At 39.7% G+C, this 21,978-nt stretch overlaps 1 protein-coding gene across 3 annotated transcripts in view; it reads left to right on the forward strand.

The window, feature by feature from the left end:
• The window catches only part of insc (INSC spindle orientation adaptor protein), a 91,188-nt gene extending 71,203 nt beyond the window's left edge, over positions 1-19,985 (forward strand). For all 3 annotated transcript variants that reach the window (XM_083763608.1, XM_083763607.1, XM_083763609.1), the window contains 2 exons: positions 271-347; positions 17,120-19,985. In XM_083763608.1, the coding sequence (XP_083619734.1) occupies positions 271-347; positions 17,120-17,248 (206 nt within the window). In that variant the 3' untranslated portion in view covers positions 17,249-19,985. The remainder of the gene's footprint in view (positions 1-270; positions 348-17,119) is intronic.
• Positions 19,986-21,978: the final 1,993 nt, after the last annotated feature.

Genomic DNA, 21,978 nt, shown 5'->3' on the forward strand with positions numbered 1-21,978 from the left:
ACATTCTGTATCTCTGCCACGCTGGGTGGAGATGAAATCAAATCAAACTTTATTTCTAGGGCACATTTTCAAAGACCAGAGGTCAACCAAAGTGCTGTACAACAAGATCAGAAAGCAAGCATCACAGAGAACAAAATATACAAATAGCATAGTATAACAATTAACAAGTATTACACAATCTAAGATAACATTAACGTTATGAACCATTTTATGTGTAGACCTGTGAGCTTTTATCAAGCTTGAAATGTTGATTGTCCTTCTCGTCTACAGCTGTCCCTCGCCTTATTGAACTCTGTCGCTCTCCTGCTGAGAGGAATAACAGCGACTCTGTCCTGGTCGCATGTCTGGTACGTACTGTACATTAAGTCATACACTAGTGTGTGTGTGTGTGTGTGTGTGTTGTACATATATAGGCGTATTATAATCCAGAGGGAAATGTTTTAGGGTGTAAAAAAATCACGGTACTCCATCTTTAAGTACAAAGTAGTAACAGAGATGTAGAAGTGCATTTTGTAGAACTGTGTATGAAATCTTTCTGAAGTGGTGTTTGTGTTGTGCAAGCGTGTCAGGGTGTTTACTGTGTGTATGTTTGTGAGTATTGGAGCGTGCACAAGTAGGCTACATGTGTGTCTGAAGTGAATGCACGTTTATGTGTATCTCTGTGTATACAACATTTTATGTCACACACAAACCACCGTCTTCTTCATTCAATGTGTGGCATTTCAACATCCAAAACCTAGAAATATTTTACAAATATGTTGCAAATTATGCCCTATAGGCCTATTAGTGCAGGAAAAAAAGGCCCAAAAGTTGACTATACCCCTCCCCGAGGTAGAACAAAACGGGACATAGTTTTTTCATATCTTTAGGATGTCCCCTTCATGAAATGAATTGTCCCGAGATTTACTTTTACTGCAAAGGTCATGAAATTGATCCATGAAATGACTATAGGCAAAAAAAACGCCTACTATGAAAGATGGAGTTCCAAGAAAATCCTTTGCCATTTTCTACCTGTTGGTTGTTTTTACATCATACTTGCATAGATGTTCTACAGGCACTATGCCTACATCCCAGAACAATCAGAATGCAAATATTTTGTTCCATGTTGAATCAGCAGCCTTTTATATAATTCTATAGGCGGAAATTTCATTTCTGAGGAATGTTCCCTTGTAATCCTGGTGATACTCTTCTAAAATGGGGTAGTACAAAACCTGACTGTGTTTTTTCATAACTTTGACTTGTCCTCTTCATGAAATGGATGGTCAGTAGTTTTACTTTTACTGCAAAAGTCATGAAATTAATCCATGAAGTGACTCACCACATAGGCAAAAAAACGCCTATCTGAAAGAGGGAGTTCCAAGAAAGTAAGCTGTCATTTTCTACCTGCTGATTGTTTTTACATCATACTTGCACAGATGGCCTTACAGGTAGTGTCCCTAGATCCCAGAACAATCAGAATGTCAATATTTGGTTCTATGGTGAATCAGCAGGCCTTAAATAGGCGGAAATAGCAAAAGGTTGACTTTTCTGAGCAATATTCTCTTGTAATTTTGGTTTGTTGTGAGCCACTCTGCAGAGCACTTTTTGTACGCCTAGTGTAGCAGCAGTCACTTTGTTGTAGGAATTTTACAGTATTAATATCAGGATTAGAAGTGACCTGGAAAAAAATACTTGATAAAGTCAAAGTCGTACGATTTGTCACACATGTTACTGCAGTGAAATTTGTTCTCCGCATTTGACCCATCTCTTGGAGTGGTGAGGCACAGCTGTGCCACGCTCGGGAATCATTTAATTACTGTAGTATATTTGACCCCCAATTTGACCCATTGATGCTGAGTGCCAACTGCCAAGCAAGGAGGCATTGGGACCCATCTTTAGTCTTTGGTATGACCCGGCCGGGGATTGAACCCCGACCTCCCAGTTCCAGGACAGACACTCCACACCATAACCACAAGGCCATTGTCTGGCCTTGTTAAATGCAGAAATATTAGACCAAAGACCTTATAAAACCTGGCTGATTCACAATGCAAGCATATCTTTAAACATTTGTCTGGTTGCTTCGGGGTGTAGGGTACCTGTAGACACTGGGAACATCTCTGCACTTTTTTGGTGTGGAAAGTTTATTGAAGAATTGCATGCCTTTTGCAGTTTGTTGCGTTTTGCTATTTCTGACTCTAAAATTGACTTATATTAAAGGCTCACTATAGAACCAAATATTGGCATTTCATGACTTCCGCAGTAAAACTAAAACTTCTGACCATCCATTTTATAAAGAGGACTTCTTAAAGATTTGGAAAAAACAATGTCACATTTTATTCTACCCCTGATAAGTGAATATTGCTCAGTAAAGTAAACTTTGTGCTATTTCCGCCTATTTAAGGCCTTATATAAAAGGCTACTGATTCACAATAAAACCAAATATTGGCATTCTGATTCTTCTGGGATACTACCAGGCCATCTGTGCAAGTATGATATCAAAACAATCAGCAGGTAGAAAATGGCAGTGGATTTTCTTGGAACTTCCTCTTTTAGATAGGCGTTTTTTTGCCTATGTGGTGAGTAACTTCATGGATTAATTTCATGACCTTTGCAGTAAAAGTAAAACTTGGGACAATACATTTCATGAAGGGGACATCCTAAAGATATGAAAAAACTATGTCCCATTTTGTTCTACCCCTGATAAAGAGTAGGACAAGTGAATATTGCTCAGAGAACTAAACATTTTGCTATTTTCGCCTATTTAAGGCCTTATATAAAAGGCTGCTGATTCACAATAGAACCAAATATTGGCATTCTGATTGTTCTGGGATGTAGGCACACTACCCGTAGACCATATGTGCAAGTATGATGTAAAAACAACCAACAGGTATAAAATGAGTATTTACTTGGAACTCCCACTTTTAAGATAGGCGTTTTTTTGTGCCTGTGGTAGTAACTTCATGGACCAATTTCATGACCTTTGCAGTAAAAGTAAATCTCGGGACAATCCATTTCATGAAGGAGACATCCTAAAGATATGAAAAAACTATGTCCCGTTTTGTTCTACCTCGGGGAGGGGTACCTCGAAAACTAAGCCTCTTTTTTAGGGTTTTATCCTGCACTATATGGTGTCTCATGGAAAAAATAACCAACCTAGAAGCTCATAGCTATAGTCTCTCGAGACAGACTGTTGACAAAAAGAGGGCGCTGTTTTTCCTTTTTGAGTTCTCAGATTGAGATGCTCATAACAGTAGTAGTTAAGGACACCCTTGGTCCCTAGGGACCTCGATGTCCGATTTCGGCATTCTCAGGACACTCCCTAGGGACGAGGGGGCGGGGCCTAACCCTTTTTTTCCGATGACGTCATTATATTGATTTTGCTGATTGGAGCTTCCGGTATCTGAGGATCAGATTGGATGAGGACGGCAGTTTCATCGGTGCCAGTTTGACAATCAATGATCATTAATTTAAACTATTTCGCAATTACAGTGGTACTGTATACATGCCAGTGAAACTAATTTTAAACCGACCTCTGTGACAGTTGGTTCGGCAAAGACTGTGTGTCTGTGTGCGAGTATTGATTTTGCATGCTTGGATTTAAACGAGCTGATCGTATTGATTTCACCTCTGGTGGTTGACTCTCTCTCTCTCTCTCTCTCTCTCTCTCTCTCTCTCTCTCTCTCTCTCTCTCTCTCTCTCTCTCTGACAAATATTGTCATGTATTCTGGCTCTCACCAACAAGTCTGGAGTCACTGAACTAAAAGACTTACAGCTTAGATTATTTCCAGTTTGGTTATAAAAAGTCGGGGAGGAACTGATGATGCAACTGTCAGCCTGCTTAACCCCTTGGCGAACTATCTCTAACTCCCCATCTTACTAGGCCAGCTTTTTATTGATTTTACGTTTCCTTTCAGCAGTATGCAGATAGGCACCGTTCTGCAGAGGCTCAATGACATAGAGGTAAATGGTGGTTTTGTCTATCTTGTCAGAGACTTCCTCTCTGACCGTCCTTAACAGGTCTGTGTTAATGATACTCTGTCCGACATCATTCTGCTTATTATTGGTGTTTTACAGGGGACTATCTTATACCCCTTACTTTTCTCATTATATACAAATGTATTCACTTATACCAGGGTTTTTCAACTGATTTTGACTTACAGACTACCATTCTTCTGACTAAGAGCAACCTGGGGACTACCACTATTGTGTCAGGTGGGCTGACCATCCCGTCCTGCATTTCTTGGGACAGTCGCGAAATAGCACATTTCACTCAGTTCAAGTCATCCCCCAAATCAAAAGATATAGGAAACTAATTGAGCAGGCTATGGGATAGCGGTATTGATTCTATCTGGGGTGTGTGGTCCTGGGATCAATAGTTCGTATGGACCCTGTCAGGGACATGCTTTTGCTGGGGGCTGTGTGAGTGTGGGTGTGTGTGCGTGTGCGTGTGCGTGCGTGCTGGTGTGTATGGTGAATTTTGCATGGTCCACGGTGTCTTAATGTCTTGTTTAATGTATGACTTGTATTATTTTGGTACGTGGTGCTGTATTTTGTGACATTTGCATGGGTCAGGGTGTCTTAATGTTTTGTTTTAATGTATGACTTGGGTTATTTTTGGTATGTGGTGTGGTGTTTTGTGACATTTGCATGTTTCAGGGTGTCTTAATGTTTTATTTTAATGTATGACTTGGGTTATTTTTTTGGTATGTGATGTGGTATTTTGTGAGTTATGCATGGTTCATGGTGTCTTAAGGTTTTGTTTAATGTATGACTGGGGTTATTTTGGTATGTGATGTGGTGTTTTGTGAGTTATGCATGGTTCAGGGTGTCTTAAGGTTTTGTTTTAATGCATGAGTTGTATTATTTTGGTATGTGATGTGGTGTTTTGTGACATTTGCACGGGGCAGGGTGTCTTAATGTTTTGTTTTAATGTATGACTTGTATTATTTTGGTACGTGGTGCTGTATTTTGTGACATTTGCATGGGTCAGGGTGTCTTAATGTTTTGTTTTAATGTATGACTTGGGTTATTTTTGGTATGTGGTGTGGTGTTTTGCGACATTTGCATGTTTCAAGTTGTCTTAATGTTTTATTTTAATGTATGACTTGGGTTATTTTTTGGTATGTGATGTGGTGTTTTGTGAGTTATGCATGGTTCATGGTGTCTTAAGGTTTTGTTTAATGTATGACTGGGGTTATTTTGGTATGTGATGTGGTGTTTTGTGAGTTATGCATGGTTCAGGGTGTCTTAAGGTTTTGTTTTAATGCATGAGTTGTATTATTTTGGTATGTGGTGTGGTGTTTTGCGACATTTGCATGTTTCAAGTTGTCTTAATGTTTTATTTTAATGTATGACTTGGGTTATTTTTTTGGTATGTGATGTGGTGTTTTGTGAGTTATGCATGGTTCATGGTGTCTTAAGGTTTTGTTTAATGTATGACTGGGGTTATTTTGGTATGTGATGTGGTGTTTTGTGAGTTATGCATGGTTCAGGGTGTCTTAAGGTTTTGTTTTAATGCATGAGTTGTATTATTTTGGTATGTGATGTGGTGTTTTGTGACATTTGCACGGGTCAGGGTGTCTTAATGTTTTGTTTTAATGTATGACTTGGGTTATTTTTGGTATGTGGTGTGGTGTTTTGTGACATTTGCATGTTTCAGGTTGTCTTAATGTTTTATTTTAATGTATGACTTGGGTTATTTTTTGGTATCTGATGTGGTGTTTTGTGAGTTATGCATGGTTCATGGTGTCTTAAGGTTTTGTTTAATGTATGACTGGGGTTATTTTGGTATGTGATGTGGTGTTTTGTGAGTTATGCATGGTTCAGGGTGTCTTAAGGTTTTGTTTTAATGCATGAGTTGTATTATTTTGGTATGTGATGTGGTGTTTTGTGACATTTGCACGGGTCAGGGTGTCTTAATGTTTTGTTTTAATGTATGACTTGGGTTATTTTTGGTATGTGGTGTGGTGTTTTGTGAGTTATGCATGGTTCAGGGTGTCTTAAGGTTTTGTTTTAATGCATGAGTTGTATTATTTTGGTATGTGATGTGGTGTTTTGTGACATTTGCACGGGTCAGGGTGTCTTAATGTTTTGTTTTATTGTATGACTTGGGTTATTTTTGGTATGTGGTGTGGTGTTTTGTGACATTTGCATGTTTCAGGTTGTCTTAATGTTTTATTTTAATGTATGACTTGGGTTATTTTTTGGTATGTGATGTGGTGTTTTGTGAGTTATGCATGGTTCATGGTGTCTTAAGGTTTTGTTTAATGTATGACTTGGGTTATTTTTGGTATGTGGTGTGGTGTTTTGTGACATTTGCATGTTTCAGGGTGTCTTAATGTTTTATTTTATTGTATGACATGGGTTATTTTTGGTATGTGGTGTGGTGTTTTGTGACATTTGCATGGTTCAGGTTGTCTTAATGTTTTATTTTAATGTATGACTGGGGTTATTTTGGTATGTGGTGTGATGTTTTGTGATATTTGCACGGTTCAGTTTGTTTTAAGGTTTTGTTTTAATGTATGACTGGGGTTATTTTGGTATGTGATGTGGTGTTTTGTGAGTTATGCATGGTTCAGGGTGTCTTATGGTTTTGGTTTAATGTATGACTTGGGTTATTTTGGTATGTGATGTGGTGTATTTTGTGACATTTGCATGGGTCAGGGTGTCTTAATGTTTTGTTTTAATGTATGACTTGGGTTATTTTTGGTACGTGGTGATGTATTTTTGGTATGTGGGTATGTGGTTGGGGAATTTTTACATGGTTCATGATGTCTTAATGATTTGTTTAAGGTATGAGTTGTATTATTTTGGTAAGTGATTGTATGTTTTGTGGCATTTGCATGGTTCAGGTTGGCTTAATGGTTTATTTTAATGTATGACTTGGATTATTTTTGGTACATGGGGGTGTATTTTGTGGCGTTTGCATGGTGCATGGTTCAGGCATGCCGCGGGCATGTCTGTGGCCGTTTGAGCTGTGAGGTTGAGGTTAATACTGAGTAATGTACGGTTAGTTCATGCTAGTAGGGTACATGTTTAAAGTAATCATGTATATCATATTGGCGTAACTAAATTTGAAATGAGTTGAGTGGACTTTGTATTTTTAGATGAACACACTATGTTGTTCACCTACAATTATAGGGATCGATGACTAGAGTAGATTGACGGCATTTTACAATAGCTACTATTAGGTATTATTGACATTTAAAGTTAGATAGACTATAGTCTATACTACATGGTGGTATAGGCATCCATGGATTTCCAGGGAATTCAACCCGAATCTGTAGACGGGGTCTGTACACAAAACACAATGTTTTGTGTTGACAATAACTACGAGGCAATAACAGCCATCATACTAGTAAATATTATGTATACTAGTTAAATTATCTAAACTCTGTGATTTGGCATAGACATTTTTCACGACACATAGGAAGAGTCTAAACTACATGCATAATAATAAAATATGGTTGAATGTTTCAAATACTGGATAGTTAGAATGGGTCATGCATGTTTTTAATACAACCACCTTAACATCACCATGTCTGATGGTGCAGTGTGTAAATGTAACAGGTTATCTACATGGTGTATACTAAAGCATGTAATACTGATGTACCGATGTTTTTCCAAGAGTTCAGATCGTATAGTTTAGAAAATTGTGTAAGTCTATACTATACGAGGTCTTTAGATCATGGTCAGCACCAAATATCATACCAAAAGTCTGTATCTTATGTTTATCAGGTTTTATTTTGATCAGAAAATAGACAATTATGCAGATGAACATACACTGTAGCACAACATGGAGCAAAATGTACAAGACAATGAATTCACCAGGATATCAAATATACTCAGTCATCAACTATTTCTAATGTATATATATATATATAGATATATATATATATACAATGATGCAATCAGGTCAATCATAGTGGTAATAGTTATGTCCTTGATTATTATATATTTTTTTTGGATCATATCAGGGTAAATCCTTCCAGTAATGCAAATAAGATGTACATAGCCTATGGATTCTTGACATTGGCAGTGGTCCTACCTCAATACCGCTAGTTCTCAATACCTTAATAACCCTCGGTATAAAATCATCAGTCCACAACTTGTTCATTAAATCTTTAAAATGATTGTAGAAGTAATATCGGGGCGTAATATTCAAACATGTGTGCTCGGTTTGACTAGAATGGTCTATGCGGCAGCCGTTGCAATCATCCTTCGTCTGTTCGATTATAGCGTTTGCGAGTAGTTGACCAACATGTATTTTCAGAATATCTGTAAGATTTGTGGGGTTTGTCCCAGCAAACTCATCCAAAGTCAGTGGCCAATTCAGGGGATATGGCGGCGAAAGCAATGGTGTGTCGGAGGCTGGAGGGTCATGGGGAGCAGTTGAATTTGGGGGTGATAGGTCTACCATCTCAAAATACTCTGTGTCCCCCGCACCATAGCCCCAAAATGCCCTCTCAAAATGTTCATCGTTCTTCGGATCATAGTCGCAAAATGCCCGGGCATCATCATATTCATCGCTGTCCGTATCTGCAGTACTGATGTTATGCCACCACGGGGGGTGTATACACGGTCCATTGCGGGTCCATCCACCATGAGAGGTCCCTTCATTCGAGTTTGATTCTCCCAATGAAGAAGTAGAATCCTCCATGGTGCGTGAATGGCGCAATATACCGGCAATAATGAGTTAGCATTTTACCTATAGTGTAGGAGGGGGTGGGCTGGTAGCTGCAATTGTTGGACCATCGGTTTCTAGATCAGAGTGGGGCGTGGGTGCATCGTTTTCTAGGACGCTGTACGAATTATGATTTACAGGACGGTTATCCATTGAGAATAATGAACCGCCAGCTGGCTTTGGGGGATCACCGAGCGAGAAGCTACTATGTCTGGAATCACCTCTCTCTTGACCCACTGTCACATAGGCACAAATGCGGAGTAATGAAGTTGAGATGGACATGTCTAGACCGCTACACTCACATCTCATCAAACCAACCTCGGAAAGTGAAGTGACCATCACAGAGTCAAAACAACCACAAGAATGGCACAGAATCAGTCAAAGATGGAGCCAACAACTAGAGAAACTTGCAAACGTTCACGAGGTTGATGACGTTGTCAAATGTGGTAATTTTATCATTGGGTTAGATGGTGAATTCCAGACATAGTAGCTTCTCGCTCGGTGATCCCCCAAAGCCAGCTGGCGGTTCATTATTCTCAATGGATAACCGTCCTGTAAATCATAATTCGTACAGCGTCCTAGAAAACGATGCACCCACGCCCCACTCTGATCTAGAAACCGATGGTCCAACAATTGCAGCTACCAGCCCACCCCCTCCTACACTATAGGTAAAATGCTAACTCATTATTGCCGGTATATTGCGCCATTCACGCACCATGGAGGATTCTACTTCTTCATTGGGAGAATCAAACTCGAATGAAGGGACCTCTCATGGTGGATGGACCCGCAATGGACCGTGTATACACCCCCCGTGGTGGCATAACATCAGTACTGCAGATACGGACAGCGATGAATATGATGATGCCCGGGCATTTTGCGACTATGATCCGAAGAACGATGAACATTTTGAGAGGGCATTTTGGGGCTATGGTGCGGGGGACACAGAGTATTTTGAGATGGTAGACCTATCACCCCCAAATTCAACTGCTCCCCATGACCCTCCAGCCTCCGACACACCATTGCTTTCGCCGCCATATCCCCTGAATTGGCCACTGACTTTGGATGAGTTTGCTGGGACAAACCCCACAAATCTTACAGATATTCTGAAAATACATGTTGGTCAACTACTCGCAAACGCTATAATCGAACAGACGAAGGATGATTGCAACGGCTGCCGCATAGACCATTCTAGTCAAACCGAGCACACATGTTTGAATATTACGCCCCGATATTACTTCTACAATCATTTTAAAGATTTAATGAACAAGTTGTGGACTGATGATTTTATACCGAGGGTTATTAAGGTATTGAGAACTAGCGGTATTGAGGTAGGACCACTGCCAATGTCAAGAATCCATAGGCTATGTACATCTTATTTGCATTACTGGAAGGATTTACCCTGATATGATCCAAAAAAATATATAATAATCAAGGACATAACTATTACCACTATGATTGACCTGATTGCATCATTGTATATATATATATATCTATATATATATATATACATTAGAAATAGTTGATGACTGAGTATATTTGATATCCTGGTGAATTCATTGTCTTGTACATTTTGCTCCATGTTGTGCTACAGTGTATGTTCATCTGCATAATTGTCTATTTTCTGATCAAAATAAAACCTGATAAACATAAGATACAGACTTTTGGTATGATATTTGGTGCTGACCATGATCTAAAGACCTCGTATAGTATAGACTTACACAATTTTCTAAACTATACGATCTGAACTCTTGGAAAAACATCGGTACATCAGTATTACATGCTTTAGTATACACCATGTAGATAACCTGTTACATTTACACACTGCACCATCAGACATGGTGATGTTAAGGTGGTTGTATTAAAAACATGCATGACCCATTCTAACTATCCAGTATTTGAAACATTCAACCATATTTTATTATTATGCATGTAGTTTAGACTCTTCCTATGTGTCGTGAAAAATGTCTATGCCAAATCACAGAGTTTAGATAATTTAACTAGTATACATAATATTTACTAGTATGATGGCTGTTATTGCCTCGTAGTTATTGTCAACACAAAACATTGTGTTTTGTGTACAGACCCCGTCTACAGATTCGGGTTGAATTCCCTGGAAATCCATGGATGCCTATACCACCATGTAGTATAGACTATAGTCTATCTAACTTTAAATGTCAATAATACCTAATAGTAGCTATTGTAAAATGCCGTCAATCTACTCTAGTCATCGATCCCTATAATTGTAGGTGAACAACATAGTGTGTTCATCTAAAAATACAAAGTCCACTCAACTCATTTCAAATTTAGTTACGCCAATATGATATACATGATTACTTTAAACATGTACCCTACTAGCATGAACTAACCGTACATTACTCAGTATTAACCTCAACCTCACAGCTCAAACGGCCACAGACATGCCCGCGGCATGCCTGAACCATGCACCATGCAAACGCCACAAAATACACCCCCATGTACCAAAAATAATCCAAGTCATACATTAAAATAAACCATTAAGCCAACCTGAACCATGCAAATGCCACAAAACATACAATCACTTACCAAAATAATACAACTCATACCTTAAACAAATCATTAAGACATCATGAACCATGTAAAAATTCCCCAACCACATACCCACATACCAAAAATACATCACCACGTACCAAAAATAACCCAAGTCATACATTAAAACAAAACATTAAGACACCCTGACCCATGCAAATGTCACAAAATACACCACATCACATACCAAAATAACCCAAGTCATACATTAAACCAAAACCATAAGACACCCTGAACCATGCATAACTCACAAAACACCACATCACATACCAAAATAACCCCAGTCATACATTAAAACAAAACCTTAAAACAAACTGAACCGTGCAAATATCACAAAACATCACACCACATACCAAAATAACCCCAGTCATACATTAAAATAAAACATTAAGACAACCTGAACCATGCAAATGTCACAAAACACCACACCACATACCAAAAATAACCCATGTCATACAATAAAATAAAACATTAAGACACCCTGAAACATGCAAATGTCACAAAACACCACACCACATACCAAAAATAACCCAAGTCATACATTAAACAAAACCTTAAGACACCATGAACCATGCATAACTCACAAAACACCACATCACATACCAAAAAATAACCCAAGTCATACATTAAAATAAAACATTAAGACAACCTGAAACATGCAAATGTCACAAAACACCACACCACATACCAAAAATAACCCAAGTCATACAATAAAACAAAACATTAAGACACCCTGACCCGTGCAAATGTCACAAAACACCACATCACATACCAAAATAATACAACTCATGCATTAAAACAAAACCTTAAGACACCCTGAACCATGCATAACTCACAAAACACCACACCACATACCAAAAATAACCCAAGTCATACATTAAAACAAAACATTAAGACACCCTGACCCGTGCAAATGTCACAAAACACCACATCACATACCAAAATAATACAACTCATGCATTAAAACAAAACCTTAAGACACCCTGAACCATGCATAACTCACAAAACACCACATCACATACCAAAATAACCCCAGTCATACATTAAACAAAACCTTAAGACACCATGAACCATGCATAACTCACAAAACACCACATCAGATACCAAAAAATAACCCAAGTCATACATTAAAATAAAACATTAAGACAACCTGAAACATGCAAATGTCACAAAACACCACACCACATACCAAAAATAACCCAAGTCATACATTAAAACAAAACATTAAGACACCCTGACCCGTGCAAATGTCACAAAACACCACATCACATACCAAAATAATACAACTCATGCATTAAAACAAAACCTTAAGACACCCTGAACCATGCATAACTCACAAAACACCACATCACATACCAAAATAACCCCAGTCATACATTAAACAAAACCTTAAGACACCATGAACCATGCATAACTCACAAAACACCACATCACATACCAAAAAAATAACCCAAGTCATACATTAAAATAAAACATTAAGACAACTTGAAACATGCAAATGTCGCAAAACACCACACCACATACCAAAATAATACAACTCATGCATTAAAACAAAACCTTAAGACACCCTGAACCATGCATAACTCACAAAACACCACATCACATACCAAAATAACCCCAGTCATACATTAAACAAAACCTTAAGACACCATGAACCATGCATAACTCACAAAACACCACATCACATACCAAAAAATAACCCAAGTCATACATTAAAATAAAACATTAAGACAACTTGAAACATGCAAATGTCGCAAAACACCACACCACATACCAAAAATAACCCAAGTCATACATTAAAACAAAACATTAAGACACCCTGACCCATGCAAATGTCACAAAATACAGCACCACGTACCAAAATAATACAAGTCATACATTAAAACAAAACATTAAGACACCCTGCCCCGTGCAAATGTCACAAAACACCACATCACATACCAAAATAATACAACTCATGCATTAAAACAAAACCTTAAGACACCCTGAACCATGCATAACTCACAAAACACCACATCACATACCAAAATAACCCCAGTCATACATTAAACAAAACCTTAAGACACCATGAACCATGCATAACTCACAAAATACCACATCACATACCAAAAAAATAACCCAAGTCATACATTAAAATAAAACATTAAGACACCCTGAAACATGCAAATGTCACAAAACACCACACCACATACCAAAAATAACCCAAGTCATACATTAAAACAAAACATTAAGACACCCTGACCCATGCAAATGTCACAAAATACAGCACCACGTACCAAAATAATACAAGTCATACATTAAACAAGACATTAAGACACCGTGGACCATGCAAAATTCACCATACACACCAGCACGCACGCACACGCACACGCACACACACCCACACTCACACAGCCCCCAGCAAAAGCATGTCCCTGACAGGGTCCATACGAACTATTGATCCCAGGACCACACACCCCAGATAGAATCAATACCGCTATCCCATAGCCTGCTCAATTAGTTTCCTATATCTTTTGATTTGGGGGATGACTTGAACTGAGTGAAATGTGCTATTTCGCGACTGTCCCAAGAAATGCAGGACGGGATGGTCAGCCCACCTGACACAATAGTGGTAGTCCCCAGGTTGCTCTTAGTCAGAAGAATGGTAGTCTGTAAGTCAAAATCAATTGAAAAACCCTGGTATAAGTGAATACATTTGTATATAATGAGAAAAGTAAGGGGTATAAGATAGTCCCCTGTAAAACACCAATAATAAGCAGAATGATGTCGGACAGAGTATCATTAACACAGACCTGTTAAGGACGGTCAGAGAGGAAGTCTCTGACAAGATAGACAAAACCACCATTTACCTCTATGTCATTGAGCCTCTGCAGAACGGTGCCTATCTGCATACTGCTGAAAGGAAACGTAAAATCAATAAAAAGCTGGCCTAGTAAGATGGGGAGTTAGAGATAGTTCGCCAAGGGGTTAAGCAGGCTGACAGTTGCATCATCAGTTCCTCCCCGACTTTTTATAACCAAACTGGAAATAATCTAAGCTGTAAGTCTTTTAGTTCAGTGACTCCAGACTTGTTGGTGAGAGCCAGAATACATGACAATATTTGTCAGAGAGAGAGAGAGAGAGAGAGAGAGAGAGAGAGAGAGAGAGAGAGAGAGAGAGAGAGAGAGAGTCAACCACCAGAGGTGAAATCAATACGATCAGCTCGTTTAAATCCAAGCATGCAAAATCAATACTCGCACACAGACACACAGTCTTTGCCGAACCAACTGTCACAGAGGTCGGTTTAAAATTAGTTTCACTGGCATGTATACAGTACCACTGTAATTGCGAAATAGTTTAAATTAATGATCATTGATTGTCAAACTGGCACCGATGAAACTGCCGTCCTCATCCAATCTGATCCTCAGATACCGGAAGCTCCAATCAGCAAAATCAATATAATGACGTCATCGGAAAAAAAGGGTTAGGCCCCGCCCCCTCGTCCCTAGGGAGTGTCCTGAGAATGCCGAAATCGGACATCGAGGTCCCTAGGGACCAAGGGTGTCCTTAACTACTACTCATAACACATCACAATGTGACAAATTGTGAGCCTTTAGCTATTTTCCACTATTAAGACTTTTGAAAATGTTTGACCATTAAAAAAGAAAAACATAAATAAATGACGTGCCCAGAGACACCAGGTTGAAGCGTTGAAGTTTTAGTCATAGTCTTTTGAATAGTTTAAATTTAGTTTTAGTCACATTTTAGTCACCTGGAATGCGTTAGTGTTAGTTTAGTTTTAGTCGACTAAATATCATAAGATTATTAGTCAACTAAATTGAGTTGAGTTGATTCAGTTGATTTAGTCGACTAAAATGTATCTTGGTGGGCCTTGATGCCGTCGTAATGACTGATCTTGAGCTTGTAGATCTGTCCCTTCCTAACATTTTAGCCTAGTTTTTATTTGTCGACAAAATTGTCGATATATTAAGTCTTAGTTTAGTCATCATTGCTTAGTTTTCATTTTAGTTTCCATTTAGTTTTCGTCAGTGAAAAAAGGTAGTCGACGTAAATTTTTCGTCATAGTATTAGTCGAGAGAATCAACACTGGCTGCACCACACTGAACAACCTATCCATCCATCAGTGGTGCACCAAATGACTGGTCAGCTTAATTACGTCCACGGGGCAGCATGGGAACACATCAAACCAAACCCAGCATCTTCAAACTCCAACCATTATAATGAGAACACACAGGCCTGTGTGTTTAAATATGTACATGTCATGAATATGATTCCTTCTCATGTTTTATCATTCTCTCGTTTCGATCATAATTGATAGGACTTGATCATATTCATATAGTACCAGAGTGGGGGGAGGGGGACAGCCTCTCTGTGCTAATAAGACATGCCCTCCCTTTCTCACTATACAGTAATGCAGCGCCTGCAAGTTCACTCAAATTAACCATGATTCTTCATCTTTTTTAGCCAAGGGTTAATATGCAGTGCATTTGTACAGTATGTGTGGACTGTTTGCCTTCGATGGATGCCTGACATCATTAATGTAATCATTTTTTAAATTACAATTAGTCTAGAGAGAGTATTTCACTTTCAATCCACCCCCCCTCCTACCCCGAAATATAATGGATTGCATTTTATAGCGCTTTTCTATGCACCACACGCCTTCTCAAATCGCTTACATTGATTCAGTCATTGGGAAGTGAAGCGGCGAACAGTCGACGCCAGCGTCACACGCCAATGGTGGCAACCACTGGAGGCAATGTGCGGTTCAGTGTCTTGCTCAAGGACACTTCCACATGTGGACAGGAGGGGCCGGGATTCGAACCGCCGACCCACGGATCATTGGACGACCTGCTCTACCTCCTGAGCCACATGGGTTATTTGGTATATAGTCTTTTTTATTGGCCTAAAATATTGTCTATATACTAATACCGTACATTCATTCATGAATCCACTTGCTGACCGGCTGTCAGTATAGAGACATTTATTTTATAGGGGTTTCTTGTGACCCTACCATTAACATCCAGTATAAGACAAAAATGTCAAACCTTCCTTATGCTTTAAGTAGCATCAGCATGTGACATTCTGAATCCATTCCAAGCATTAGTTTTGCACAAAAAACACTCCTTGGGCTAAAAATGGCCATATATATAATTATTTCAGACAGTAGTCCATATCACACAAGATCAACGTACAAAAAACAAAAAGACAAACAACATGGGAAAAGGATAAAAGCGGGCAATTAATACAAAACAAAGTACAGTAGTGCATATATAAGTACTGACCTACCTAATCAGCAGCAGGCTGCTGAGCCAGTGCTTGCGCAGCCTGGACGTGACCCGGTAACAGCTCTTCATAGGGTTCGTTAGTGCCACTATGATGCTGTTACTAGACACCTCCAGAAGTTGCATAAAGTCATACATCAGTTTTCTTAACAATACGGCCATAGCCGTCATGACAATGTGATGAGATCAGCACAAATGTAATGAGGTCAGCACCATTTTGGACACATTATGGGCAAGTAGCTATGGCAGTTTTTTAGCCCAAGGAGTGTTTTTTTGTGCAAAACTAATGCTTGGAATGGATTCAGAATCATGAAAACCCTTTAGTTTGACATGTCACATGCTACTTAAAGCAAAAGAAAAGTTTGAAATTTTTGACATTTTTGCCTTAGTAGGATGTTAATGGTAGGGTCACAAGAAACCCCTATAAAAAGATTGCTCAATACCGACAGCCGGTCAGCAAGTGGATTTATGAATGTATAGTATATAGACAATATTTTAGGCCAATAAAAGAGACTACCAAATGTCCCACTTTAAACAAAAGAAGCCTGTCGGCTGCCGGACTGCTGTATGTGTATCCAGTGCCAGTTCCTAATGTATGTACTCTCTCCAGGCTGCACTGAGGCGGCTAGCAGCGGGGTGTCCAGACAGCATAGATGCTGCCGACCACCAACAGCTCATCAAACCTCGGCTGGTCGACTCCTTTCTGCTGTGCTCCAACATGGAGGAGAGCTTCGTATGATCGCCCCGGACCTTCTGAATGCAGCGAACACTAATGCAGCTGAGCTCAAAGTGCACCAAGACATCACACGTCCAATGCCGGTGTTGAACAAACCCGAGGAATAACAGCAACAATATGAATAATACACTTTATTGTACAGAACCTTTCATGCATAGAGTGCATCTCAATTTTGCTTTACGATATTGGAAAATGCAATACAAACATTTACACAAAGCTGGCTAATATTGTATACAGTGCATGGAACCTGACAGTTTTCAACCCTCTTGACATTTCCAATGTTTTGCTGTGTTGCATCCTTTTCTGTTCATGAGTAATTATTATTATTAAGGTCTGAAAAAAAAGATAAAAAGAAAAGAAAACATATTTACACATTACCAGAGATAAGAGATAAAGGTGTGTGAGCATAACAACCGGTGTGTACTGTGCATTAACCCATTTAGGCCTGACCTCAAAATTAAAATAATAAATCTTCTAAATCCTCCAGTTTTCTGAAATAGATACTTTCACGATTTTTCAAAAATAGCAGACCTACAAGCTAGATCTGCTATTTTTCAATAGCTAAATTATAACAATGTTTAAAACACCAAAATGGGTTCCCGCCCAAAATGGGTTTTAAATATACTTAATGACATTAGTTGCTAACTAGGTGCTAGGACATGCGGATTAAGGTTCGTGTCAACCGCATAATCCACATAAACACTGGTACTGTATAATCTGTGACACCGGTGTTATCCGCGAGTGGCGTATGAGGTTAAATAAGAAAGGTCAAAGGGGTTGACTCTGTTCAGGTTGCAGTATCCTCGCTAAAGCTTTACAGCAGCTCACAGAACATGCTTTTAATCAAAATAAGAAGATTTTTAATAACTGATCTCATTATGGAGATGTGTATATAAATATTGGATCAGGACAAATCGGTATCGGCAGATACTCAAAATCAAATGATCGGAATTGGATCAGGAGCAAAAAAAATTGATCGGGACATCCCCAATTTATAGTTATATTGTAGTTATCGTTCTTGGTGTGGATGACCCTTAAGAGGATATAAAGCTGGGTTCACTGTTTTTCAACAACTCCGTAGTTCAACTCCAAACTGAAAATCATGATAAACTTTTCAAGGTAAACTTTTCGGGCAACAGCTAGTGGCTTTTTTTACTGAATCATTTATTTATTATTGCACATAGAAATATGGCTGTGTAGGTGCAGTTGTATCATTCCTTTGAGCTGAACACAAGGCACAGTTCTATTGTAAAATGCAATATATGCACTTTGATTAAACAAAAATCCTTTTTATGAAAACAAAATACAAAAAGAAAAAAAATCTTTTGAGTGTAGGGATTCCATTCACTATCGTGAGACCTTCATTTGGAAAACTACGCATTGCAAGGTAAAGTGCATGTCAGACATTCCAACAAACCAGCCTTGTTTTCTTCTTTGTCTCTGCTCAAGTGGTCTCTCAAGACAGACTGGGGTCGCTGTTTTCCCGTTATTTGCCGATGGGATTCTCAGATTGCTGCTGAAGTGACTCCCACAGTCTGATCAGCTGTCAGCAGGGCTGTTGAACTGTGAGGAAAAGGCCCAGCAAGCAGAGGACCTGGACGATCATAACTACCGTAGTCAGATCCATATTGGCTGTGATCTGGCCTATAGTCCTGAACATCATCAGAGTCACCAGAGGACGTCATCATGGCGTCATTTGGCTTGCTGGGGGTGTTCCTCCACTGTGCGGCTCCTCATTGATGGGTAAAAAGAAGTCGCACGTGATTCCTTCAGAGGAGGCATGTGGTTTCAATACTATCACTGAGACCAAACAGCATAGCATCAGCAGAACTAAACTAAATTGGGAGAAAACAGGGGAAGATTGGCAAAAAACGGGACATAAAATAATATTAAGAAGAAGAGGCTTAATTACATAAAAATGCATCACAAAGAAGTAAAAGTCAAACACCAACAGCTAAGCATATTTAGCAAAACGAACTTTCACTTTGCTATATACTGTGTGCACTATAGTACTGCAAGTGTGTGAGTTTGTGTTCAAGCTACAAGGACACAAGCTGTAGTTATAGCATTCAGTCAGACAATGAGAGGAAGAACAATCATTCATAAAAGAGTTTAGTGTAACACTTGTATATTTGTCTGCACATTAATTGAACCTACAACAATTCCACCGTAGGCTACAAGCCGCTACATCTGCAGTGCTGGGTCTTAAGGTTCTTCAATACCTGGGACTATGAGTGCCATAGTGCACTTCTTTAAATTTTGTGAGATGATTGTTTGTTCCATTATCCATGTTAGGGTCTGTGTCAGCTGCCAATTCAAAGCATTCAAATAAATTCATTTAAATGTTGGTTCATACAGAATTTTCTATAATGAAGTCTTTCTTTCACCAGTAAGAGTTAGGGACCTGCACACTGCTGCGTCTTTCGGATTCTTTGCTGCGTTTTTCCCTCGGTTTTCCGAAAAACGCATCCCGTGTGCAACCACCTTTATTGAGGTATTGGAACAATGCCCTGTTATGCAAAAAAAAAAAGAGAAGAAAAAGTATTTTGTCCCTTTTGGGAGAATTGTATGTCATACAGTGTACATTCCAGAATATCTGCCATTAATGTCATGTACAGTGACTGGAAAATATGTTTTTAAATGAGTTGTATATGATTGAAAAAAATGATTTTTATTTAAAGAGAATTACTATTAAGAATGTATGGCATGTGATTATTAAAGGGAATCATATATAGGCCTATCTGATGTTTTTGTCTGTTTCTTAAAATGACAAGAAGCATGGATTAATCTGCTAGGTTGAAACAAAGCACACCCTGAACATGCAGACAACATGGATGAAACGGTGTGCTCCCACACATACTGGCACTGTTTCCTAAACAATTAACAATATGTACATTCAATTATGATGTTTTAGTGGTATTGTTCCTGCCGTTACATATTGCCAAGACCCGAACTGAGCTCATGCTTCCTTCTATGCATGAGGAGTAAGCATGCAGGACACTGCATGCTTGCACTTATCACCTGACGGGGGGGAGTTTCCCCGGTAGGACGTATTGTGTGTGAAAGAAACACGTTACTCCAACCAGTTCCTTTCCCTTCCATCAGGGGAGGCAGTATAGAGACCATGCATGTCAGAACTTTGACCGAATTCTATTGGGAGGATGGCCCCTTGAGATGCAGCATCTCATTTTAGAGGGGGTCCTATACACACAACTACAACATTACAAGCAGTCAGGTACACAGCACAAAAGACACATAGGTGCAACATAACATAACATACAGTAGAACCCATCACTTCACACAGGTGTGATTTATGAGCATTTGCGCCTGTCGTAGACATGCGCAGAGCAAGTTCAGTCAGGGAACCTCAGTCAGCGCGCCGGCCGTTAATTGGGCCACCGCAGCATCACGCTCTCATCCACATGATTCACTCAGCCAATCACACACTCACCCCATCTCATACCGGCTACTTGAACCAGAGGTTTGCATTCCTCTGCCTTCTTGCTTGCTTACTGCTGCTGTATCAGCGTCCTGCTGTCATACAACCTGCGCTCAATTCTGCTGCTGCTATACTGTATACCCGTGCTGCTGTATACAAGTGCTCACCCACCTCCACCCCAGCTACCACCTGTCGTTTTGGATCTACTGTTTAGGTACGGGGGATTCAGAGTCCCTATGGTTGGGACTGATGCGCTTGACCTGAGTACCTAAAAAGCAGATCCAATACATCGCCAAACCATAATAAATATATTGCATTGATTATCTTATATTCAATAAATATATATATTACATCCTCCTTGAGTTGTCTGACTGAACTTCTTGTTGAATGGGTCATGCGACGAATAATTAATTAGCCTTCACTTGTGATACATCATATCATATCTTTTAATTTTTGGCCGGACAAGTGATAGGCTCCTCATTGATGAGTAAAAAGATACTGCAGACTGCTATTCCATGGTCATGAAGTGTGGGTCATGACCGAAAGAATAAGGTCGCGAATACAAGCGGCCGAAATGAGTTTTCTTCAACGGGTGGCTGGCATCTCCCTTACAGATAGGGTGAGAAGTTCAGTCACACGAGAGAGACTCAGAGTAGAAACGCTGCTCCTTCGCCTGGAAAGCCAGGCGAAGAGAGAGAAGAGGCGAAGAGGGAGCCAGCTTATAGGTGTTTCGGGCATCTGCCTCTGGCCTCTCCCTCGACGCACGTCCCACTGGGAGGAGTCCCCGGGGCAGACCAAGGCGCAGTTGGAGGAAACACATCGACTCACAGGAGGAAGTCACTAATGTTGCACTGCAGGGGAAGTCTGGAGCACTCTGGTGGAGCTGTTGCCCCCGTGACCCAACTACGGATAAGCGGTTGAAGATGGATGGATGGATGGACTGCTACCAAAGAAGTTATAAAGAGGCATCACATATGTATATTTGCCTTTGATGAAACGCTCTCAGGTTTTTTTTCTCTTCTTCCATAACTCTTCCTGTCCTTGGAGAGACAATTGAGGACCTTCTTTGCTCTCTCTCTGTTCTCTCTGTTTCACCTCCTAAGGGCACACAAGCCTCAGCCCAGGCCCAGCACAGAGACAATTGAGTCTACAGTGTGTGTGTGTGTGTGTGTGTGTGTGTGTGTGTGTGTGTGTGTGTGTGTGTGTGTGTGCGTGTGCATGTGTGCGTGCGTGTGTGTGTGCAGGGCGTGCGTGTGTATGTGCATGAATCTATGTTGTCCAGCCAGTGTATAGG

Source organism: Protomyctophum parallelum, assembly GCF_964188405.1.
Source record: "Protomyctophum parallelum genome assembly, chromosome: 4".
NCBI lineage: Eukaryota > Metazoa > Chordata > Actinopteri > Myctophiformes > Myctophidae > Protomyctophum > Protomyctophum parallelum.